Genomic DNA, 26326 nt, shown 5'->3' with positions numbered 1-26326 from the left:
CCAGTATATTAAAGTTAGGTTAGGAACCCTCACCTGAAAACAGCAAGGGGCCTCAGGGATGGGTCACAGTCTCCTGCCAATCCTGAGGTGCTCCATCATGAATGATGGCTGCAGGGTCCCTGGCCTGGAAAGCTGCCTATCATCATGCCCTCCACCCCCATCAGCTGCTCCTGCTTCTCTGTGACTGCTGGCAAACAGATTCCTCACTCTAGGCAGCTTCCTGCTCCTGGCAAAGGATGGCACGCCAGACGGAGAGACTTTACCCAAAGCATACTTCCTGATTTAAAGAATCTCACTCCCCCCACCCTGGGCTGCCAATTTTAGTAAAATAGCATTCCAGCTGCAGAGCTTCCACAGTATCTTATGACATCTTAGCTCGGCAGTCCCTGTGGAGGAGTGTTCAAGGAAATGACCTCCCAGTATTGATTTTCTGTGTACGGTCTTCTGTGGTGGGCATCAGGGAGGTTGACTTTTTGTGCTGGGCATCTTGGGATGTTTGACACCTTAGACAAGCTGCTGACAGGATCCTTCACCAGTTAAGAGGTGATCAAGAAACTAGAAGTCATATGTGAGACGGGCTGCGTCTTGTCAGGGTGGAGGAGCCAAAAGTTGAGACTGGACAAGGAAGGAATAGAGGCTGGGTGTGAGCCACAGTGACTGCCTTCAAATGGCAGAGGCATGTGTGTGGTCTCTCTGGTCCCTGAGACTCAAGCAGGGTTCACAGGGAAATGGCAGTCCGTTTCACAGAAGGAAAACAACGCATTCCCTCTAGGGTTCTTTCCTCTTCAAATGTTGAACTTCTCATTTTTAGATGATTTCAAATTCACAGAAAGGTGATAAGAATAATGATAAGAAAATTTCAGCTATACTCAGACAAAATAACAAGATGCTAGGATGCCTTTAATATTCTCTGCATGCATTATTTATTAGCACTGTCTGTGACCTCTGGACCCCTGTGCCTGTGCTCTATGCTAAAACTGCAGGTGTGCGTCTCCATGCTTGGCTTTTGCTATTATTATTGACATATTTGAAAGTCTCAGATAATTTGCTATATTTCCTCTGAATACTTATTTCTCAAGAATATGAATTCTTTATTTTTATTTTTTGAATATGAATTCTTATATAACCAGAATCATCAAAATGATAAGTATCTTTAATCATTCCTCAATTAAAATCAGGACATTTGACTTTAATCTAACATGACTGCATAACCCACAGCCCACATGCAGACTCCTTTGGTTGTCCCATTCATGTTCTTTAATTTTTTTTTCCTTTTCAGCATGCCACACAGGACTGTGCATTGCTTTGAGCTGTCCTGTTTTGGTTTCCTCTAAGCAGGAACATTTCCTTGCTTCCTTTTTCTTCTATGATGCTAAGGTTCTCAGGAGCTCAGGCTAATTTTGTAGGGAGCTCCTGTGTGCCTGGGCTTCCCTTTAGATGAGATGAGGCATTTTCTAGTAAACACAATGTGATGGCTGTCTTGAGCGATGGCTGGAGCCTGTGGCCACGCTGGCTGAAGCCTGTTGTCTTGGCCAGGAGCAGATTCTCAAGCAAGAGGCGATGTGCTGTGCCCAGTCTCTTCTTGGTTCTTTCTAGATTCTATGGTACTCCTGAGCTCTTCGGTCTTCTGTGCCTGACTGCTCTCTTCCTCTGAGCAGCTCACAGTGAGCAGGAAGTGGACACGGAAAAGGCCCTCAGCTGGGGAGAGGTAGCAGCAGGTCAGGGACCCCAGTGTGACATTCACTCATGCTGTGGCAGTAATGAGGGTGTGGCTGCAGGAGCAAGGCTGGGAATAGTGGTCCAGCCAGGCCCAGTGTTAGTTATTTGGTGCTCTTACCCTGCGAGGAGACATCCCGAAACACGACAAATCCACAGAAGAGTTGTATATTCGGATAGGAGAGAAAGAGACAGACGTGACAGGCCTGTGGGAGACACACGTAGTCAAGAGAAAGGAGAAAAGAGACCTGTGCAAAATGGCACCGGCTTTTTAAAGGGTGGGCCGCTCATGCATAGAGGAACGCATGTGGCTACTCCACGCATGCGCGAAGATCACATGGCTGTGCGCACTTTACGCAACCGTACAAAGCCACGGAGACCTAGTCACACGAGATGTTTTGACCCAGAAATGGCAATTTTGAACCAGAAATAACTAGGCGGGAGTGTCTAGGTCTGCCGGGCATGCCCAACCGTGTGGGCATGTTGTGACTTCATATCACCCAGGCCTCTGCTTCATTTGGTGGTCATAGCTGGACCACATTTGGTTGAAGAGACCAAGGTGAGAGACTTGCAGTGAAAGCAGAAAAGCCAGGAGAGGGCTACAGAGATGGAGCTTTGGGTAGAGAAGGCTGAGAAGGGCTTTCTGAGAAGCACCAGGGAAGCCTCATGGGAAGAACTTCCTGTGGCCTTTGTGTGCAGGGGCCCTGACAGACTGTTAGGTATTTCCTTTGACTTATTCTCCACCCCCCTCTCTCAGCTTATCATGTGTGCTATTCACATAGGTTGATATGTGGGCCTAGTTCATTTGCCTTTAGTTGTAAGTGGTAATACACTGTGTTTGGAATACACAGTTTGTCAAGCCATTTGCTTATCTGTGCATGTTGAAGATATGGCAAACAGCTGCTACAAACATTCTTGGAGGAGTCACTAAAGTATGTTTTCATGAGATTCCATTGTCGTGGGCCATTTGCTGGTGTGTGTGCGCTTTATATTGCATTTTGGTGTTGACACCAGTAAGCATGAGAGAAAAAAGATAACAGAGGCGGGAGAGAATTTGAGAGGGGAGTGAAAAGGAGCTTGCAAATTTTAGGCTACTTCATGGACAATTGCTTAAGCAGGGAGACTGCATCATCTGCCATGTGCATGCCTGATTGCTGTCTATGTTGATAAGATGATCTTAAACTTGACCAGATGATGCCAAATTGATTTATAAATTATTGGCACAATTTACTTTTTTACCAGCAGGGGTTAAGAATGCCTGTGCTCTTTACCTATGCCAAGACCTACAACTTTTAGGCTTTATAATATTGCCTATTGAAAGAATCAGAGGTAACTGTTATTGTGGGTTTAACATCACTGCAGCTCAGAGACTGAGCATGTTTTCTTGTGTGTTTTAGAAAGAATTTGTTGTTGTTTTGAGATAGGCTCTCATTATGGAGCACAGACTGACCTCAAACTCATTCCTGACTTGTCCTCTCAGTACTGGGACTGCAGCTTGTCCCACCACACCCCTCAGTGTGGGGACTGCAGCTGTGTCCCACCACACCCCTCAGTGTGGGGACTGCAGCTTTGTGCCACCACACCCAGTTTCATGTGTTCAGTGAGCTTGTCTGTCAGTTACTCAGCTACATCTTTTGTTTACCTTCCAAATCAAGCATTTATTCATTATTGGTCTATAGAAATCTTTTATAAATTCTATACACTAATTCTTTACAGTTAAAGGGTTGTATTTACATCAACACATTGCTTCTCTTAACATTTCATCAATGATGCCTTCTGATTGACAACTTCAAGATTTCTGTGTGGTGGCCTCAGTCAAGACTTCAGTTATGCTTTAAGAAACACTTCCCTCTCCAAAGCCCATTCATGTCTTTCCCTATATGTATGTCTTACCGTTGGGGCTTTCCTTTCCCAGCCACTTTGCCTGTGTATTTATTTATCTCAGAGGTACTTTGGATCGACCCTAGGGCGGGGTAGGCACCTCTAACACTGAGCTGTAGCTCCCGTTCTTTGCTCTTGTTGTTACTTTTACCCTGACGCAGGGTTGTGCTAAGCTGACCAGGAAGAACTTGAATCTGTGATCCTTCTACCCCAAGCTTCAGAATAGCTGAGCTTACAGGCATCACCACCACGACCAGCTGACCAGCTGGACCTTCATGTTTAAAATGTGTCTCTCATGGGATCTTGCTTTTCTACTAACAGTCTCTATATATCTAATATAATTATTGGTATGTTTTAGTTTAAATCTATTAGCTTGCTTTTTTTGTCTTCCATTTATCTCTTATGGTTGTTGTTGTTTGGTTTTAAATTTTTTCCACTCCTTATTGTCTGCTTTTTAGGTGTTTGTGGGGTAGTCTACTATTTAGTGTCTCCCCCGCCCCCATGACTTCTTAGCTTACACCTTACTTTGGTGTCTTTTTCTAGAATTTATGCTGTCCCGTGGTTTATAGTATAATGGTGCTATTATATGCCCATTTATTCTTTCTTCAAGGGGAGCATTTCTGTTTTAGACTTCTCAGATACTTGCCACTATCAATTCCAACTGACACATATGCACCAAATAGGTAGTATGTACAGGGATGGGGCTAGGCATTTAAGTATGGTGGTTAGCAGGAGAGACATGAAGCCCACAGTCTGTTTGGGTAAAAAGGAAAATTTCTCAGCAAAGGAGAGGTGTAATTTGAGCCTCAGAGTCTGGACAGGAATTGGACAAGAGAAGGAGGGGCCAGATTGCTCCAGGTGTGTGCACAAAGACCCAGCAACAGTAGGAGGGATCGGCACTTTGTTCAGGGGACATTAATACATTTAGCCTGGCTAGAGCAGAGTGTGAGATTGTACATATGGAGGGGGCAGGGCTCATATTAGCAAAAGGTTTAGCAACTTTGGAAATTTCCATTTTCTGATTGAATTAGGATTCTGGAGCTGTGTCTGTGGAATTCTGGTCATTAATATTCATTAACTTTATGAAGAGATTTTGAGCAGATCTACTGCACATAAAACATGTGCCTCTCCCACCCAATTTCAGTTTATACTTGGATTTTTCCTGTTTTAATAAAGCAGTTTTTGTTTTTAGATTTTTTTGTGAGGGAAAAAAAGGCGTATTGTTCCAGAGGCATGCCTTTTGTGATATAGGACACATAAGCAATTTTCCCAGGGTTACTGGAAGAAGAGGAGCAAGCTTCAGTTTCCCTAAGTCTGGACTGCCACAAACGAAGCTCTGCCATTCTCAGAGTAAGGAAGTCCTTCCCTTTTCCTAACCTTAGCTTCCCCTTCACGGTAGTGAGGAATCTGTAAAAGAGTCCACCTGAGGGGCCTCTTCCAGTGTGGGTCATTCCACAGTTATCAGTCATTAACATTTTGATGAGAGTTGCTTTCCTGTCTTTCTAGCCATGAGAACTTCCAGGGAGAACTCACTGGAAATTGAGCCCTGTGTATATGTAACACTATGGATATGGTCTCTACTTAAGAGGGGCAGAAATCATTTCAACACAGATTAGCAATAAAAGGACATTTATTTCTTGTACCTGGGAAGAGGGATGTCATGAGAATTCAGGACAAGTACATGGGTAGGCTCCAGAAAAGGACAGGACCTTAAAATAAGAAGAGCCTGCTGTGGGAACTTCACAAACAGCACAGTTGATCTGTAGGCCAGGTAGACACAGAATAATTTTTCTCCACTTGAGTTATGGGATTTTATTGGTGGCATTGGCCACAGAATTAATGGAAACATGGACTTGTCAAGATGTGGCTGGTCCTGAAGAGTGGCCTTGTTGAAATTTTTTTGCCCACTGGGTGTCTAGGTGAAGGGGACGTGGATGCATAAGCTCCTGGAAGGATCTGGACAAATAAAGGTGTGCATATATGACAGAATTCACTCACACTGAAAAAGCAAAAACATTTTCCCTGAGACTGCCTTGCTGGGCTGAGAACCAGCCTTGCCAATGTCTTGACCCTCACTGAAATCTCACAGGAGGATCTAGGGCTCCCAGCCAACTCAAGATCAGTAGAGAAGAGAAATGGGATAAGCTTATTCAAAATGTAGGTGAAGGGGTGTTGGTGGTGTCTGGCCACAGTCCTTCCTAGATGCTGAGACTAGTGGGCAAAACCACATCCAAGGCTCAAAGCAAGTGAGGAGGTCTGTGCACAACAGTGGCTTTTTGCCTCTACTCCCAACATCTCCATTTCTCAGTGAGCCTTCTCCATCTTCGTCTGCAGAGTGAAACCGTCCCAAAGCCTAGGGCTCCTGGATAGCATCAGGATGGTGGGTGAAGGCCCCTACCTCTTCTCAGACCTGGATCAGCGAGGCCAACGGAGACCCTTTTTGGAGAGATATGATCCCAGCCTGAAAACCATGATCCCAGTGCGACCCTGTGCAAGGTGAGCCAGGAGGAAGACTGAGGTGGGCAGGGCCCCCAGGGATCCCAACCTCTGCTTTCCATGTGCCCCTCCATATGTCTGTCCTTCTGTTCATCCTGCCAGCCACACAGACACTCGTTTATGGATCCCTAACTTCTTGACTCCTCCTCTGATCTGAGAGAGAAAGACAGCTCATGTTACAGGAGCTTTCTTTGTGTTGGGATGGCTCATAAAGTTTATACACTGTTTCATTCAGTTTTCCCCCTTCCTTCTTTCCTTTCTTCCTTCCTCTCTTTCTCCCTCCCTCCCTCCTTTCCTCCCTTCCTTCTTTCCTTCCTAGTTTTTTTTTTCTTGTTGTTGTTGTTGTTTTTGTTTTCTTGTTTTGGACACAGAGTCTTGCTTTGTAGGCCAGGGTGGCCTGGAACTCAAGCTCTTCCTGGCTCAGGCCCCCAAGTGGGAGGATTGCAGATGTGTGTCGTCACACCCAGCTTCTGTAATCTGCACTCTAGAGGGTCTGCCGCCATCTTGATGGAAACAAAACTGGAAGAGGTCAAGTCGCTTACTCACAGTCCAGCAGCAGCCTTCACTTTCTTCTTTTACAAGACTTATTTATTAAAACATTTTAAATTTTCATCATCATCATCATCACTATATTATTATTATTATTATTTCCTGGCTGCAGTTTCCCTTTCCTCTTTTCTTCCCAGTCCCTCCCTCCTCACCTCTCTGCCCCTTCTATCCACTCGTCCTCCCATGAAAATCAACCAAACACGGCATATCAAGTTGCAGTGAGACTAGGCGCCTCCCCCTGTAGTAAGGCTTGGACAAGGCGACCCAGTAGGAGGAATAGGGGCTCAAAAGCCACCAGAAGAGTCAGGAAGAGCTCCTGCTCCCACTGTTAGAAGTCCCACAAGAAGATCAGGCTACACAGCTGTCACATATATGCAGAGAGCCTAGGTCAGTTCCATGCAGGCTCCCTGGTCGTCAGTTCAGTCCCTGTGAGCCCCTACGAGCCCAGGTTAAGTTGGATCTGTGCGTTTTCTTGTGATATCCTTGACCCCTCTGGCTCCTACAATTCTTCCTCTTCTTCTTCTGCAGAATTCCCCAAGCTCCACCTAATGTTTGGCTGAGGATCTCTGCATCTGTTTCCGTCAGTTGCTGGATGATGCCTCTCTGATAACTGGGCTAGGCACCAATCTATGAATACAGCAGAATATCATTAGGAATCATTTCATTGACTTTTTTTTTTCCTGCCAGTTGTGTTTGGCTTTATCCTGGGTCTCTAGGCTATCAAGCCTCTGAATACTGGCCCTGTAGGAAGTGTCAGGGGTGGGCCTCCTCTCGTGTCATAGGTCTCAAGCTGGACCAGTCATTTCTTGGCCACTCCCATAATTCCTGCACCACCTTTATCACACCACATCTTGTAGGCAGGACAAATTGTGGGTGTGGCTGGGTTGGTGTCCCAGTCCCTCCATTGGAAGTCTTGCCTGGTTACAGGAGATGGCCAGTTCAAGCTCCATATCCCCTATTGCTAGGTATCTTAGCTAGGGTCACCCTCATAGATTCCTGGAAGTTTCCATTATACTAGGTTTCTAGCTCACCCTCAAGATGCCCCCAAATTCCAATCATCTCCCCCTCCATCCCCCGGCCACCTAATCCCTTCTGTTCCCACCTGTACTGGCCTCCAGTCCACCCATGATGTCTATTCTATTTCCCCTTCCCAGGGAGATTCATGTGACTCCTCCCATCTTGAGCCCACCTTGTTACCTAGCCTCTCTGGGTTTGTGGGTTGTAGCATGGTTATCCTTTACTTTACAACTAATATTCACTTACGAGTGAATACATACCATGTTTGTCTTTCTGGGTCTGGGTTACCTCACTCAGGATGTATTTTTTTTTTCTAGTTCCATCCATTTGCCTGCAATTTTTATGATTTTTTTTTTAAACAACTGAGTAATCCTCCATTGTATATACCACATTTTCTTTATCCATTCTTCATTTGAGGGACATCTGGGTTGCTGCCAGTTTCTGGCTATTAGAAATAAAGCTGCTATGAACATAGTTGAGCAAGTGTTCTTGTAGTATGATTGAGTAGCCTTTGGGTATATGCCCAGGAGTGATATAGCTGGTCTTGAGGTAGATTGAGTACCATTTTTCTGAGAAACCGCCATATTGATTTCGAAAGTGGCTGTACAAGTTTTCACTCCCACTAGCAATGGAGGAGTGTTCCCTTTACTCCACATCCTCTCCAACATGAGCTCTCATGTGTTGTTTTGATCTTAGTCATTCTGACAGGTGTATTATAAAATCTCAGAGTCATTTTGATTTGCATTTCCCTGATGGCTAAGGATGTTGAACATTTTTTTAGGTGCTTCTTGGGCATTTGAGATTCTTCTTTTGAGAATCCTCTGTTCTGATCTGTACCCCACTTTTAAATTGGATTATGTGGGTTTTTATGTTTAATTTCTTGAGTTCTTCATATATTTTGTAAATTAGCCCTCTGTCAGATTTGGGGTTGGTGAAGATCTTTTCCCATTCTGTAGGCTTCCATTTTGTCCTATTGATGGTGCCCTTTGCCTTACAGAAGCTTTCCAGTTTCTTGAGGTCTCATTTGTTGTTAGTTTTAGTGCCCAAGCTATTGGTGTTCTGTTCAGGAGTTTTCTGCTGTCAGTGCTTTCAAGGCTGTTCCTCACTTTCCCTTTTATCAAGTTCATTGTATCTGTGTTTATATTGAGGTCTTTGATTCATTTGGACTTAGTTTTATGGATCTATTTGCATTCTTCTACATAGTGACATCCAGTTAGACCAGCCCCATTTGTTGAAGATACTTTCTTTTTTCCATTATATAATTTTGATTTCTCTGTAAATATTCAGGTGTCCATAAGTGTGTGGATTTACATCTGGGTCTTTGATTCAATTCCACTGGTCCACCTGTCTGTTTTTATTCCAATACCATCTGTTTTTTATTACAATTGCTGTGTAATAGAGCTTGAAATCAGGGGTGGTGCTACCTCCAGAAATTCTTTTATTGAATAGGATTGCTTTAGTTATCCTGTTTTTTTTTTTTCCATATGACGTTGAGTAGTATTCCTTCAAGTCTATAAAAAATTGTGTTGGAATTTGATGAGGAATCTTGCATTGAATCTGTAGACTGAATTCGGTAAGATGGTCATTATCACTATGTTAATCCTACTGATCCATGAGCATGGGAGATCATTCCATCTTCTCCAATTTCTTTCTTCAAAGACTTGAAGTTCTTGTCTTGCAGGTCTTTCACTTGCTTGGTTAAAGTCACACCAAGATATTTTATATTATTTAAGGGTATTGTAAAGGGTGTTGATTCTTTGATTTCTTTCTCAGCCCACTTATTGTTTGTATATAGGAGGGCTACTGTTTTTTTGTTTTTTGTTTTGTTTTGTTTTTTGAGTTAATCTTGTATCGAGGCACTTCACTGAAGGTGTTTATCAGCTGTAGGAGTTCCGTGGTAGAGCTTTTGGGGTCGCTTATGTATCCTATCATATCATCTGTGAATAATAATACTTTGACTTCTTCCTTTCCAATTTGTATCCCCTTGATCTCCTTTAGTTGTCTTATTGCTCTAGATAGAACTTCAAGTACTATATTGAAGAGATATGGAGAGAGTGGACAGCCTTATCCCTAATTTTAGTGAAATTGCTTTGAGTTTCTCTCCATTTAATTTAATGTTGGCAATTGGCTTGCTGTATTTTGCCTTTATTATATTTAGGTATGTCCCTTGTATCCCTGATCTCCCAAAGACTTTTATCATGAAGAGGTGTTGGATTTTGTCACAGGTCTTTTCAGCATCTGATGAGATCATCTTGTGGTTTTTTTCTTTCAATTTGTTTATATGGTAGATTAGACTGACAGATTTTCATATGTTGAACCATCTCTGCATCTCTGGAATGAAGCGTACTTGATCATGGTGGATGATCTTTTTGATGTGTTTTTAGATTTGGTTTGCAAATTGAGTTTTTACATCAATGTTCATGAGTCAAATTGTTATGTAATTCTCTTTCTGTGTTGAGTGTTTGTGTGGATTGGGTATCAATGTGACTATGGCCTCATAGGAAGGATTTGGTAAAGTTCTTCAGTTTCTATTTTGTGAAATAATTTGAGGAGTATTGATTAGCTCTTCTGTGAAAGTCTAGTAGAATTCTGTGCTAAAATCATCTGTCCCTGGGCTTTTTTTGGTTGGGAGACTTTTGAAATGTCTTCTATTTTCTTAGGGGTTATAGATCTACTTAAGCTGTTTATTTGATCTTGATTTAACTTTGATAAGCGGTATCGATCAAGAAATTTGTCCATTTCTTTTAGATTTTCCAATTTTGTAGAGTACAGGTTTATAATGTATGACCTAATGATTCTATGGATTTCCTCAGTGTCTGTTGCTATGTTCCCCTTTTCATTTCTGATTTTGTTGGTTTGGATGTTCTCTCTCTGCCTTTGGATGAGGGTTTGTCTTTCTTGTTGCTTTTCTCCAAGAACCAACTCTTTGTTTCATTGATTCTTTGTATTGTTCTCTTTGTTTCTATTCTGTTGATTTCAGCCCTCAGTTTGATTATATCCTGCTGCCTACTCTTCTTGGATCTGTTGGCTTTTTTTTTTTTTTTTTTTTGTCCTAGAGCTTTCAGTGTGCTGTTAAGTTGCTGATATGAGATCGCTCCAGTTTCTTTATGAAGGCACTAGTGCTATGAACTTTCCTCTTAGTATTACTCTCATGTGTCTCATAATTTTGAATATGTTATGTACTCATTTTCATTGAATTCTAAGAAGTTTTCAATTTTTTTTTTTTTTTTTATTATTTCTGCCTTGACCCAGTGGTCATTCAGTAGAGAGTTGTTCAGTTTCCATGAGTTTGTAGGTTTTCTGTTGTTGAAATACAGATTTAATTCGTGGTGGTCTGATAGGATACAGGGGGATATTTCAATTTTCTTTTATTTGTTGAGACTTGCTTTATGACTAAGTATGTCGTCAGCTTTGGAGAAGGTTCCATGTGGTGCTGAGAAGAAGGTATATTCTTTTGTGTTTGGGTGAAATGTTCCATAGACATCTGTTAGGTCCATTTGAATCATAATATCTGTTAGTCCCATTATTTCTCTGTTTAGTTTCTCTCTGGATGTCCTGTCCATTGGTGAGAGTGGGGTGTTGAAATCTTCCACTATTAATGTGTGGGGTTTGATGTGTGATTTCAGCTTTAGTAATGTTTCTTCTTAAAATGTGGATGCCCCTGAATTTGGGTAGATGTTCAGAACTGATACATCATCTTGGTGGATTTTTCCTTTGATGAGTGTGACATGTCCTTCCCAATTTCTTTTGATTAAATTTGGTTGGAAGTCTATTATGTTATATATTAGAATGGCTGTACCAGCTTGCTTCTTGGGTTCATTTGCTTGGAAAATCTTTTTTTAACTCTTTACTCTGAGGTAATATCTATCTTTGATGTTGAGGTGTGTTTCCTGTATGCAGAAGAAGGATGGATCCTATTTTTGTATTCATTCTGTGTCTCTTTACTGGGGAATTGAATCCATTGATATTGAGATATATTAATGACCAATGATTGTTAATTCCCATTATTTTGTTGTTGTTGGTAGTGTGTGTGTTTCCCTTTGGTTTTGTTTATGTGCAACTATTTATTTCTTGTGCTTTCTTGGGTATAATTAACATACTATAGTTAGAGTTTTCCTTCTAGTACCTTCTGTAGGGCTACATTTTTTGGTTATCCTGTTTTAATTTGACTTTGTTATGTCATATCTTATTTTCTCCATCTATGGTGATTGAAAGTTTTGCAAGGTATAGTAGTTTAGGCTGGAATCTGTGGACTCTTATAGTCTGCAAGACATCTGTCCATGTCCTTCTGACTTTTAAAGTCTCCATTGAGAAGTTGGGTGTAATTCTAATAGGTCTGCTATTATATGTTACTTGGCCTTCAACATCACAGCTTTTAATATTCTTTCCTTGTTCTGTTTGTTTAGTGTTTTGGTTATTTTGTGTCAAGGGGACTTTCTTTTCTGTACCAATCTATCTGGTGTTCTTTAAGCTTCTTGTATCTTTATAGGCATATCCTTCTTTAGGTTAGGAAAATTTTCTTTGATGATTTTGTTGAAAATATTTTTCAGGACTTTGAACTGGGATTCTTCTCTTCTTCTATTCCTATTATTCTTAGCTTTGATCTTTTCACAATGTCCCAGATTTCCTGGATATTTTGTGTCAGGTGTTTCTTAGATTTAACATTTTTGTTGACTATTGTATGTATTTCTTTTATCCTATCTTTTACACCTGAGGTTCTCTCTTCCATCTCTTGTGTTCTGTTGGTGAGACTTGCATCTGTAGTTCCTGTTCACTTACCTAGGTTTTCCAACTCCTGGATTCTCTCAGTTTGTGTTCTCTTTATTGCTCCTGTTTCCATTTTCAGGTCTTGAACAGTTTTGTTCACTTCCTTCACCTGTTATTTTCCTGTACTTCTTTAAGGGATTTGCTCATTTCCTATTTAGATTGATTCGAGGCCATTTTCTTGTGCTTCAGCTGTGTTGGAGTATCCAGGGCTTGCTGTAGTAGGATGGCTGGGCTCTGGTGGTGCTGTATTGCTCTTGGTATTATTGTGTTCTTACGCTCACCTCTAGTCATTTGGGTTTGGGGTGATCAGAGGTTTAGGTGTTAATTTCTGAGTTTATCTTGGTTGGATGGATGCTTTTCCCCCTTGCTTTCTGTTTCCTCTCTGGTCTTCTGGCCCCAGTGGCCTGTGGTTCTGGTGACCAGCCAGTCTTTAGGTTCAGTAGTGTGTCTCTCCTGGGGTTTTGAGTGCTCACATTGCCTCTGGGGTTCTGGAGTTCTGGGAACTGATGTGGCCTCTGAAGTTCTAGATAGTGGTAATGGCCTCTGCAGTTCCAAGTACCTGAGGTTCCTGGATTTCTTAGTATTGGTGTGGCCTCTGGTAGGCGGGAGTCTTCTGCCATGGTTGTAGGCCAGGATATCTCAGCCTTTATTTTTTTAATTTTTAATTTTTATTTATTTAACATAATTTCTTTATTGATTCTTTGGGAATTTCACATCATTCACCTTAATTCCACTTACCTCCTGGTCCTCCCATATTCTGCCCTCACCACTGCGGCACCCCCTCCAAGGAAATTTAAAAAAAAAATAAAACCAAACCAAACCAAACCAAAGCAAAGCAAACCAAAACCAAAACAAACAAAAACCACAAAACCAACCTCTTCATTTTTCCTTCCTCTCCAACACCTCTTCATTTATCCTGGTGGCATTAGGAGTGGTGTGTCACACAGTCTACCCTTTTTTCCAGTTAGTTTTACTAGCAAATGTTCATTGCAATGAGTCCCTGGTCTGGTTTAAAGCCTCTGGTTCCTGGTACACCACCCTCACTAGATCCTCACCTGAATTCCTCTGGGCTATCCTGTGGCTTCCTGAGGTTTGGAGATCTTGCCAATATTGTTCCACAGGACCAGTCCCTTCACAAGCTCCAACAGGTTCTAAATGGGGTAGATGTTAGGGTGGGTCAACCCAAGGCCTGGCTGTGGGCCTGGGTGGTGGCTAAGCTGGTCATTCTGAGCCACTGGGGCCATCTTCCTCAAATGAGGGGGTGGAGTCAGCTTGGTTATGACCATGCCATCAGGTGTCCATCTCCTATGGTGAGGGATGACATCTTTCCTGAGAGAAGGGGTCAGCTCTCCTGTGAGGGTCAGGGACCGCTCTTTTGCTGCAGTGTCCAGTGAGAGGCAGGGCCAGCTTTCCCTAGGCCAGCAAAAGGCAGGGCCAGCTCAGCATGGCCCTCTGATTTCATCATGCATGCTTCCTATGGCTCTCTGAGGTGACATGGACCACAGACATCAATATACACTTCATCTGCAGCTGGACAATGGACCCAGACATGGCCCTCAGCAACAGCTTGAGCCCAGACAACATCTTGGCTCCAGGTAGAAGCATTGGTCACTCAGATTGAAATGGCTATGGCAGTGTAGCCTTGATTTTTAACAAACTGCCTCACCATTTATCAGCTGAAAGCATTTTTTTTCAGCTTACAATTATATGGGTAACTCATAAAATAAAGCAACCCAGGGCTGACATGGTTTGGGTAGTTCATCTGGTCTTGATCAGGTTTACTCAGGCATATGCTGGGCAAGGTGCCTGTGCTTCTGAGGGTTGACCAACAGGTAGCTGACTGGGACAATGTAGTCACTCAGCCTCTAGTAGACTTCCAAGAGAATAAGTGGATATAGCTGGACCTTTTTGTCAGGACCACCAGCTTCCCAGTAATGACATGGAGACTTATTATTAATTATAAATGATAAGCGATAGCTTAGGCTTGTTACTATCTAGGTCTTACAGCTTAAATTAACACATATCTTTTAATCTATGTATTGTCACGTGGCTCATGGCTTCACCTGTCCTCCAGTATGTCTTGCTTCCTCTGCCTCTCCTGGAGACCCCACTTTTCTTCTCCCCAGCATCATCTGTGTCTGACTGTCCTGCCTATATCTCCTGTCTAGCTAATGGCCATTTAGGCCATTTAGCTTTTTATTAAACCAATAAGAAGGTGCATTGGCAAAGACACATCTTCACAGTGTACAAAAAGATTATTCCACAACAGGTGGATGCAGACAGGATACCTTATACTCAGGCCAGCACTCTACTTTTATTGCATTTTGTGCACCAAAATGAGCTGCAGGGCATCTCAGATTCAGGGTGAGGGAAATAGACTCCACCTTTTGCTGACATGAGCTGCAAGACCACACCAAGTGTCAGAGAGCCAGAGAGTAGGTCATTTCTAAACTCTAGCATAGTATCTCAGGCAGCCTGACTTCCAAGCACATATACTCAGTAGTTTGGTATATTATTTTATACATCATTAACCACAAGACTAGAAATTGCAGCCTTTTCTGAGTACAGAGGTCCAACTGGCATCTTTTAGGCTTATAGCATGTCTCAAATTTTATTTAGTTTTGACAATCTCTCTCTCCTTTCTTATACACATACACTCCATTTTGGTTATATTCATTCCATATAATTTTCAATTTTTATGTTGTAAGTACCATATCCTGGCTACCAACATGACACTGCTGATTGTGAAGTTGGAGAGATGTACGGTGGCTCCCCACTCCTGGATATTCCCACCACAAAGATGGTAAATGAATTCAAGGAACTCCTAAGAGGATAGGGACAGTGGTGTAAATGCTCACTTCAACAGTGTGCTTGTTAAAACTGGAACAATCTGTATGGACCTCATGCAGGGTGACATGCAAATTAATGCAACATTCTGTAGGTTTTTACATATAATCTAATAAATGTATTAAAAATTATAACAAAAATAGTGAAAATAGGTAGTGCTAAACTTTGGGTATGGTTACCTGTGATTTCAGGACAATATAATTAAATGTTACTCAAGCTTGAGTATTGGCTGTGTTTAATGGCTGACCTGCATATTTCCTGAACATTCACCATCTGTTCTCCTGAGCTGGGGTAAGCTAGACCAAGAATTACCCAAAGGGCTAATGAATGCAAGCTCCAGGGTCCACACATGACTGTGATTATTATGGTGGTTACAGATTCAAGCCAGGGTATTAGGGCAGTGAGCCCAGCACCCAGGAACACGAGAATACCATTTGCTCTAGGTTGGCACCCAATCCTGTGGATGATGCTGGCCTGCTGTCCTTTGCCACATTTTCCTGGCTCACACCTGTGATGATTCAAAGTTATAAGCACACGCTGACTGTGGAGACCCTGCCCCCACTATCACCATATGATTCATCTGACATCAATGCCAAGAGGTACCAGGGTCACCAGGGGGAGGGCATTGTAAGCAAGGGATCCCAAGAGTTCTTTTACTTGCTTCTGTGTCCCCTGTGGAAACTGACACCATTGGGAGCTGCTGACCCTTCTCAGTAGCTGTTCACTGAGATGTGGGTTGAAATGCCTGCACGTTTTGGCCCAGTCTCTAGGGAAAGTATGGCTGGGTAGAAAGGACACAGGGGACTTTAGTGTGAGGCTGGGAGTTAGAGGAGCAACACTGTGGACAGTTAGTTGGTGACTTGCTTGACTTTGTGCTGTTTAGGCCTCATGTTGACTGCTGCATGAAGCTCTAGGTATCATTTCTGGCTTTATTTATTTTTTTTAAATCATTGTATGTCTGCATTGCAAACTACTATATTAACCAATTTTGACTTGTGAAAATGTACCACTGGTCCAAACTAATTGATGTTAGTTGTAGTTTAGCAATGTTTTAGGCAATAAAACTATTTCCCAGCAGGGCAGTGGTGATGCACGCCTTTAATCCCAGCACTTGGGAGTCAGAGCAGGTGGATCTCTGTGAGTTCGAGGCCAGCCTGGGCTACAAAGCAAGTTCCAGGAAAGGCACAAAGCTACACATGGAAACCCTGTCTTGAAAAACCAAAACAACAACAACAACAACAACAACAACAACAAACCCAATTTTTTTTCCCATCATGTTTCTGTTCCCTACCAGAGGCAGGTACCATTAACATGTTGGTGGCCCTGCTCAGATTTTCTTCTACTCTCTGCAACCATAACCTGTGCAACCATTGTTTGAAGAAATGCCTCATTTGCTTTCCCTCTCACAGGCCACCTTTTTCCCTCCACGAGACAGGCTCTTACTGTGTAGTCTTGGCTGGCCTGGGACTCATTCTGTAGACCAGGCTGGCCTAGAACTCAGGGAGATTCATACTGCTAGCAAATTAGTTCACTGCACTGGCCTAAAGACCTGCGGTTGTCCTTCCTTGCACGTAGAGCATGGCGCCACCTAAGTGCCTTCCTGAGGCCCGCGAAGTCTCACCAGAGTCTGGACAGCCTTGCTTTCGAGCATCCTTTGCTTCATGTGCTACCTGTTGTGCAGGACTCCTTTCACATCTTTGAAATGGACAATGTTTTTTGCTTCCTTGAAACGCGGTCTTGCGACATAGCTTAGTCTGACTTAAAACTTCATATTCTCCTGCCTCAGCCTCCAAAGTACTTGGATTATAGGCATGTACCATCATACCTTGCTAAAAGGAAAGACAGCTTTTCCCCCTTCGAGAAGGACTTTTAACTCTCTATTGCCCCCAACTTCTTATGGTTATATTAGGGAGCCTGGGGAAGGAAAGCTTTGGGTGGTGTCTAGTGCAGACATTATCAGGAGCTGTCTGGGCATCACCTCCTTCCCCACCTCACCCCTACTAGTTACCTGCCCTGAGGAAGAAGAAAGTGAATGAACACTACTTGCCCAAAGGCACCAGTTACCAGGCTGGAGGCTGTGCCATGCACCTTTGGAAGAGCTGGCTCACCAAAGCAGTTCCAGATGATTGGTGACATGGACTGCCTATCCTTTTCTCTCACGGCAGATTTCAAATCCTTTGGGATGAAGAAATTAAGAGGGTAGGGCCTGAGCAGGCCTCTCTGGGCCGCGTGGTGTGGGAATTCCAGAGGACTCGCGTGCTGATGGACGTTGTAGCCAACATCCTGTGCATCATCATGGCGGCCTTAGGCCCGGTGAGTGGGGCTGGCTCTTCTGAATTGTCTCCTAGGTCCCCGGCAGGCAAAGCATGTTCTTAGTCACTTTAGCACTGGTGGCTTTAGTGCATTATCTTTATTTCTGTGCTCCTTGGGGGTGAGTTTTCATAAAGCCAGGCCTTGTCAAGTGCAGCCACCACCACTGAAAATAATGGAAAATTCTGCCTGTAAAGTCAGTTTGTGTCATTGGAGGCCTCTTGTGTGGAGCTCCATCCAGCAGCCCTCCCTTCTCTTTACCACACTGTTTTACAGACAGTTCTCATTCACCAAATCCTTCAGCATATTACCAGCATTTCCTCCGGACATATCGGGGTTGGCATCTGCTTGTGTCTGGCTCTTTTTGCCACCGAGTTTACCAAAGTCCTTTTTTGGGCCCTTGCCTGGGCCATAAATTACCGCACAGCGATCCGATTGAAGGTGGCCCTCTCCACGCTGGTTTTCGAAAACCTGCTGTCCTTCAAGACGTTGACTCACATCTCTGCAGGCGAGGTAAGCAGGGCTGGAAGGACTGTACACCTGAAAAACTGGTCCTATTTCTGTGAGTGGGTGGGCTGTGCTTCCTGGGTGGAGCACCGGCCTCCTTTTCACCTGTTCATATCCTGCCCATCACATCACTTCCCCTCCCCTGCTAAGTGAGGTGGTGGAGACTCAAAACACAAGAGAAATCGAGACAGAGGAGGGCTAACATCTGAGCTGCAGAACTTGGAAAGCTGGCACTGAGGTCGACGGAGATAATATTCAAACCCTTTGATTACAGTGAGGACAGTAAAACATTATAGAGCACACTATAGACATTTGGTAAAACTGATGGACAAGCTAAGCAGAGAGCATGCCTGTGATCCTAGTACACAGGAGAAGAAGCAGCACTGGAAAATTGAGGCTAGCCTGGGCTGTGTAGTGAGAACTTGTTCCCTTCTGGAAAAAAAAAAAAAATTCCAATTGTGTAAGATCTCTGGTGCCAAAGATGGAATATATCAACATGTGCATCATCCTGCAGAGTCGACATTTTCTTAAGTCCTTAATCTTTAGTAATAAAATCCTTGCTTCTTAATCAAGAAAAACTCCCTAGTCAAGGAAACCCCACATGGTATTTGGAGAAGGGACTTGTTTCTCTTTCCCAGTTGCTCCTTCGTGTGTTCAAATCATCTTATGTCAATTATGAGTGATTCTGCATGGAAGAAACAAGGGCTGGGGATGGAGCTCAGTTAGTAGAGTGCTTGCCTCACATGTACAGAGCCTGGGGCTCCAGCCCCAGCACCACATGAACCAGGTGTAGTGGTTCATGCCTGCAGTTCCAGAAGGTAGAGGCAGGAGTGTCAGAAACTCACAGTCAGCCTTAGCTACATTGCAAATCTGAGGTCAGCCTGGGATACACAAGACTCTCTTTTCTTTTCTCTTCTTTTTTTTTTTTTTTTAAGCAAATAAAGGAATTGATCTAACTTTATTTTAAAGAAGTTTGGAAGAAGGCAATTCAGGGCTTGGGGGAGGGTAGCTTTGGGAGCCTTCGCTTCATCATTTTCTTATCATGTGTCTCTCCTAATGACTCAGGGATGGTTGCAAAAGATCCAACCACATCAACCTTTTCAGAAAGTCAGTAGGAGGGAGGAAAAAAAACCCCACAAATAATGTATCATCCTGGGGTTGAGCTTAGTTTTCTTTAAAAAATTCTTCCCCAGGTCTCATTCTGTTCTTTGGCTTACATATCACTTTCAACCTCTCAGTCACCTGGCCACACTCTGCACAAACGAGTTGGAAGGGTCTCCTCTCTCTCCTGTCCTTCCCCCCTCACCTCATCCTTCATCTCTCTCTCTTTCTTTCTTTGATGATTCGGAGACAGGGTCTCACTGTGGAACCCAAGCTGGCCTGGACTCCAGATCCTCCTGCTGCAGCCTCCCAGATGCTGAGATCACATGCATGGACCACCATGCCCACAGAGTAGTCTTTCTGTTGGGCGTGTTGCTGCCTTGAGTAAAGCCAAGCCGTGTTAATAAAGACATAAATAGGGCCTCAGCATGCTACCAAAATCCACCATATCTCTTTGTAGCACTATTTTTTGGGGTTTTCAATTCTAAGAAACCAGACCTCCAAAGTCATGCCAGAGTGAGACTACACTACTGATTTCATTGGTGCCTTGATGTGACCCACCTCCTGCCAATAGAAAGCTTCCAGAAGGGTCCCAAGCCTGAACCTATATGCTTTCTTTCTAGGTGCTCAATATACTATCAAGTGATAGTTATTCCTTGTTTGAGGCTGCCTTGTTTTGTCCCTTGCCAGCCACCATCCCCATCCTGATGGTCGTTTGTGCGGTGTATGCCTTTTTCATTCTGGGGTCCACAGCTCTTGTTGGGATATGCGTGTACATTATATTCATCCCCATCCAGGTAAGTCAAGGATGTGCAATGCAAAATGCTTAACATTTGTCCTTGGCATGCCCACTTTTGTGGAGTTGAGTGAGGGGCTTCATTTCTGTAGCATGCACCCAAAGGCCGAGCCTCTATGAACACAGGTGTCCCTGGCCCTGTGCCATTCTCTAAGAACTTGAATTCAAGTGCCCTGGGGAGGAGGGATGCTTGTGCAGTTTGCCAAAGTTCCTTTTTTCCTGCCCTGCATCTTGGCACTTCATTCTGTCACCTGACGGATTGATTCCCAGTGGTTTCCTCCAGGCCAAGCCAACTGCCAGAGAACAGAGGCAGGACTGGGCTGAGCCTCCCATTCAAGTTCCCTTAGAACCTGGTTTGGCGCTCTCTTCTCATCCCTGGATTTTTAGGCTAACTGCAATTCAGCAATTCTCCCTGAACACAGTTGCTTGTACCTCGATTTCAGATGTTTATGGCCAAACTCAATTCAGCTTTCCGAAGATCAGCAATTTCAGTGACAGACAAGCGAGTTCAGACAATGAATGAGTTTCTGACCTGCATCAAGCTGATTAAAATGTACGCCTGGGAGAAATCTTTTATGAACACCATTCACGGTAAGACGAGCAGCTGCTTTGCAAAGCACTTACATGGGTAGAATGTACTCTTTTAAGGGGTTCCTAAGGTTCTGCAGGGCCAGGCATTGCAGCAGGGGGCAGGGGCTGGGTGCTGAGGGGACCTCCTAAGGTACTCTTGTAGGTCAGAGGATTTTTCAAGGTTTGTAGCAATTTTTTTAATAGACCCAGACATCTGTTCTAATGAATCCAAGGGCGAGCAGCATATGGTTTCATGTTTTCTGGGGCACTGGAAGTCTAGTGCTGGCCAGTTACCCTTATAAAAATAATCACAAACATATTGAGCAGTAAAGTAGCTGTGTCAAGTTATTTTCTTGACTTAGAAGATGTTTACACACACACACACACACACACACACACACACACACACACACACCTATCTCTCCTTGCTCCCAGTGGCTTTATTGTCCTTAAATGGCCCACTGACACAATGCCTCTTGAGCAGATATGAGGATGCATTTGCAGATTTCTTTCCCCAGGTGATATTAAGCCTATTTCAGTCAAATCTAAATGTAAATATTTTTTCCCTCCTAGTATTGCTGTTTTATTTAGAGCAGAGCTGGGGAAATCTATACCCTTCTCCTTCCTTCCTCCTGTTACCTCCTCCTCCCAAGTCAGGCCCTAGAACCCTCTGGAAAGACGATCCACAGAGATTGTGTCCTTTACCGCAAAGCAGCTTCCCTCCCCACACTCCAAAGATCTGGGGACCTCCAGCACTCTTCTAATGGAAGTCCTCAGATGGAAGGCTGAGAGAAGGTACCCAGGATTTTCCCTCCCGTGAAGACCCTGGAGGCCTATGGGAGAGACAGGCTCCCTTAAGGGGACAGGGGGAGCCCCTCAGGAGAGTTTAGAAAAGAGTACAGGGGATAGAAGGTTTCCTGAGTGACGTCCAGGGTGCCCTCACACAGGGTAGGGGTGTCCACGCCTGCTCCTCCTGCTGCCACACCTCCATCTGCATGTTCAGTGGCTTTGGTTGGGAGCATATTTGTCGTGTCCCCAATATATTGTGCACCCCAATAAAGTTTATTTGAGGATGGGGGGGTGAAGCCAGCCACTGTAGCAAACATAGAAGTCAGGCAATGGTAGCACACGCCTTTAATCCTATCACTGGAAAGGCAGAGATCCATCCGGATCTCTGTGAATTTAAGGCCACACTGGGAACAGAGCCAGGCTTGGTGGTACATACCTTTAATCCCAGCACTAACCATAAGGGTTTGGAGGTCTGAGCTGGACAGGAAGAGGAAGTGATGTAGCTGGGCGGAGAGAGGAAATGAGTTGGTAGAATAGAAAAGCATATAGGTGTGGGCATATGGGAAGCAGGTCTCTTTGGCTGAGGATCTCCTTTCTGATCTCTCAGTTTTAACCCCAATATCTGGCTCCAGGTTTTTATTAATAAGACCGTTTAATAATTCATCTTACACAGATGCCCCACAGGCTTGTTCATTGCAAGTGCTGTTCCCTCTCTGACATAGACTCCAAAAATACCCAACTCCAAGATGCCCTGGATCACTTGAGTCGGCTGCCAGGATGTAGCAGACAATTCCCAAAAAGCTTAGGTTCGATCGTGTCTGTGAGGATGTGGGAGGCCCTCTGCTTGCTGTCATTCAGTGGCTGCTGAGCTTGTACCACTAAATGTCAACCTTAACTGCAGGGACAATTACAGAATTGCTGGTGTGGCTTCAGGTGGTGGTGACTCCAGGACCAGAGTCACAGCTACAATCAGCTCTCAGGACCTTTCTTCATACTTAGGCATCAGCATAAAATTGAGGTGAAGCTGTGTCTGTGTTTCTGGAACTGATTCTAAAGCAGCTGCTTCACCCTGTGTGCTGGTGCAGCAGGCCTAGACTTCCAGGGCTCAGGAGACAGACAGGAGGATTACAAGGCCTGTGGCAGCTTGGGCCATTCACCATTCAGTGAGACATTGAGTCCCTCAACTAAAAAAACAAAAACAACAACAACAACCCCCCCAAAGATAATGTCATGTGAACAAATAAACAAACCTTGCCTCTAAAGGAGGAGAAAACCTGTCCCTCACTGATGGCAGATCGCCTGGCTGGAACATCAGCAACTCAGTAGGCCCTTCTTTGAGGACGCAGAAATATTTTCTTCACACTCTGAACTTACCTCAATTTCATTTCATTTCATTCAATTCGGCTTCCATTGGACTTAATTCAATGTAACCCAATTCAGTGTAGCATAAGTCAGTTAGGTTCGACGACTATAGATCAAATTCCTACTATTTGCAGACCCTGGGAGCCGCCCAAGTGGCTAGGAAAGGGTTTCCACCGTAAAGGTTCAGGGAAGGCTGTAGCGTAAAGCTCGAAAATAGCCCTGTGTTTGTTGGCTCCAGACACACCCAGAGCCCATCTGCTTCTCTCTATTCCATACCACCCTGGTCCAAGCCAGTCTCCCCTTAGAGGTCATACAGAAGCAGAAGCAGCCCACCTCTCACTCCCAGCAGCCACCCACCTTGCTCTGGAGTAACATTTTAAAGTATCAGTCAACTGCCCCCTCCCTGCTGGAAATTCCTCAGTGGTTTCTTATCTCACTTAGATGATTCAAATTTAGATTGTTCTAGTGAAATCCGGATACCTACCTTTGGCTCAGTAGGTCTGGCATCTGGTGACCTCATTTTCCTGTAACCTCTGCTGACTTTACTCCAGCCATGTGGACCTCTCTTTGTTCCAGGAGCATCATGCCACGCTCCTACATGCTTCAGGCTCCTTGTCCTGTTGGATGCTCCTTTTGTCTTTGTGTTGACCTTGGGTCTCTTCTGATCGCTGACTTCCAGAGGCCACCTGGACCAGTGCTCCAAGCTTGTTGCCATGTTCCGGTCCTACCAGTGCTCCTTTATCACTTAGCTCTGGTTGTTTCTTTCTGATCACCCATCACAAGTGAAAATTATCTTATCCAAGTCTTATTATCACTGTTGCTTTTCCTCTCCACAGTGTTTCCGGCTGGCTTGAAACTAGCTGTGAAGCCATGCTGCCCTCCAAGCCAAGACCCTTTTGCCTTAGCTTCCTAAGTGGTGGAATTACAGGCATTTATTTCTATTTTTCTTTATTGCCTATCTTCCTCACTGGGAGAGGGCTGCGACCCTGCTTACTCTGTGTCCCTAGCCCCAGGCACAGCACCTATAATAACATCAAATTCAACTCCTGAATGATTGACAGTTCTGTAAGGTAAATTGAGGAGAGTACCCCAAAGGAACCAAGAGAAGCTGGGGGGGGGGTGAGGGCTTGAGGGGAAGTCCCCTGGTAAGAGCAAAGATGTAGGCACTGGGTTCTTGAGGTGAAAGGCATGTGAACAGTAGAGCCCTGGATCCAATGCTAACACGGAAAACAACTTCCTCCACTGAGCAGGTCCTCTTGGGCACTGCACTAGCTTCTCCTTGTCTTCATAGCCAAAAGAATGTGGGACTTAGGGAGGCAAGAGGAATGCGTGGTGGCCACAGTGCCCGTGTGAAAGCACTTTTGCACAAGAGGCTAGAACTTAGTCGATTCCTAGCAAATCCAAGAGAACAGTGCAGAGTCCTGGGCACCTTGCAGATTGACGAGGAGGAGACATTCCCTGAGGTTTTAGATCTGTCCCTGGGACACCTGGCAGGGGCCCCACTTTGGATGTCTCTAGGCTACCATACATGCCATGGCTCTGCAATGTTTACAAATGTTCTTTTCCACTCCTCCCCTGCATCTAAACTCAGGGCGCTAGCATATAAAAATTCATCCATGGAGTCTGGGCAGTTGAAAGTCCAGCCCACGAGGCTCCCTGGGCCCAGATGGACCCTTCCACTCTGTTCTACACTACACTCTTGCTCTGGTCTCACCTGTGTGCATTCCCATCATGTGTAGCCCTTGTCTGACCTCTGTAGGCATCTGGCTTAGGACTCAGTCTATGGAGTATCAGGGTTGGGAGGGACCTTGGAAACCAGCTTGCAGGAGTTCTGAGAGCCTAGCGCTGCTGGGTTCATATCCTGGGGTTTTAATATCTTACATTTCACCCTCATTTGGAGGAGAATCAGGCAGAAATAATTCATGTCTTTTCACTCTTCTATTGCTGTGAACAGACATCATGACCAAGGAGAGATGATTTAGTTGGGAGCTTGCTTACAGTTTCAAAGGGTTAGTCCATGATCATCATGGCAGGGAACATGGTGGTAGGTAGGCAGGTATGGTGCTAGAGCAGTAGCTGAGAGTTTACATCCTGATCTGCAGGGCAGCAGGGAGGAGATGGACAAGACTGGGCCTGGCATGGGTTTTTAAAACCTCAAAGCCCACCCCCAGCAGCACACCTTCTCCAGTAAGGCCACATCTACTCCAACAAGACCACGTCTTCTAATCCTTCTCAAACAGTTCCACTAACTGGAGACCAGGCATTCAAACATATGAGCCTGTGGGGCATTCTTATTCAAATCTTTCTCTTTTTGCTTGCTTGTATGTGTGTGTGTGTGTGTGTGTGTGTGTGTGTGTGTGTGTGTGTGGTGTGTGGTTTGTAGTATGTATATATGCTTCAACATGTATGGGTGCATGTATGTTGAGGCCTGAAGCTGATGTTTGTTGGTGTCTTCCTTAATCTCTCTTCACTATATCCACTGAGGCAGGGCCTCTCACTGAGCCTAGAACTTGCTATTCTGGCTAGTCTAGCTAACCAGCTTGCTCCCGAGAGTCCCTGCTCTATCTTCTGAGTGTCAGGATTACAGTCAGTGGCTTTTCCTGTACAGATGTTATGTGAGTTGTGGGGACCCAAATTCTGGTCCTTATACTTGTGTGGCAAACATTTTTACCTGATAAGCCTTTTCCCCAGTCTGGGAGTAATAAATTTCTTAATGTTAGGATGTGGTATGCAAAATAAGATCACCCCCGATTGCCTTCTCTTTTGCAGATATAAGAAAGAGAGAAAAACATTTACTGGAAAGGGCTGGATATGTCCAAAGTGGAAACTCAGCCCTGGCTCCCATTGTGTCTACAATAGCCATCGTATCAACTTTCACCTGCCACATCTTCCTGAACCGCAAGCTCACTGCCCCTGTGGTAAGAGCTATCTCTAGATCAGGTCACTTTTGCACCCTATCCTTGGCAAGCCCCAGGTGAGAAGCCCCTTTCCAACTTTGCCATGCATGGCGTTAGAACTCTCAGTTGCCATATACCAAATGATACCAGTATACTTCAATGGGCTAATTAATTAAATGTAAACTTGGTTTTTGGTGCTAGGGTTTGAGCCCAGGGCCTTGTGCATTCTAGATTAAAATAAATAATAATAATAATAAATAATAATAATAATAATAATAATAATAAATAATAATAATAGCACTGTACCATTGAGTTATACCTCAGACTCTGATCTAGTTTGTATATGAGTGCTTGGGCTGACAATGTGCTCAGGAGAACCTGCCTGCTATTCTTATCTGTCCATGCAGAGCAGGGGTGACTGTAAACAGTGGAACACAGCTTTAGGGGGAAAACAACCCCGGAAGCCTACTGAGTACTCGGATGTTTTTCCTCCTGTGGTATGTGCTACACACAGGGGCCATTAGAGTGTTCTCTGGTAAGGAGCAATCAAAGGACTCTGGCTGAGGTTAGAGTTAGGGTTCCTCCGAGCTTGAGAACTGGGTCTATCCGGTTTACATCATGACTCTCCTGCTCTCCAGTGATGACTTGTGACAGACCATTGGCCATATCTGGCCTTGGTTTTGTTATCAATAAGCAGCCTGGGAGTCGTTCCTGTCAGTGT

At 44.2% G+C, this 26326-nt stretch overlaps 1 protein-coding gene across 2 annotated transcripts in view; it reads left to right on the top strand.

The window, feature by feature from the left end:
• The first annotated feature begins 5948 nt into the window (after window positions 1-5948).
• The window catches only part of Abcc12 (ATP binding cassette subfamily C member 12), a 69224-nt gene continuing 48846 nt past the window's right edge, over window positions 5949-26326 (top strand). Inside the window, exons 1-7 of one of the 2 annotated variants that reach the window (XM_036188296.1) lie at window positions 5949-6093; window positions 15717-15872; window positions 17439-17586; window positions 17860-18096; window positions 19815-19988; window positions 20431-20578; window positions 25478-25626. In XM_036188296.1, coding sequence (XP_036044189.1) covers window positions 5975-6093; window positions 15717-15872; window positions 17439-17586; window positions 17860-18096; window positions 19815-19988; window positions 20431-20578; window positions 25478-25626 — 1131 coding nt within the window. In that variant the 5' untranslated portion in view covers window positions 5949-5974. Of the gene's footprint in view, window positions 6094-15716; window positions 15873-17438; window positions 17591-17859; window positions 18097-19814; window positions 19989-20430; window positions 20579-25477; window positions 25627-26326 lie in introns of both variants that reach the window. The other variant, XM_036188297.1, reaches the window with a different exon arrangement.

Source organism: Onychomys torridus, chromosome 5, assembly GCF_903995425.1.
Source record: "Onychomys torridus chromosome 5, mOncTor1.1, whole genome shotgun sequence".
NCBI classification, from domain to species: domain Eukaryota; kingdom Metazoa; phylum Chordata; class Mammalia; order Rodentia; family Cricetidae; genus Onychomys; species Onychomys torridus.
This window is presented reverse-complemented; position numbering and strand designations above follow the sequence as displayed.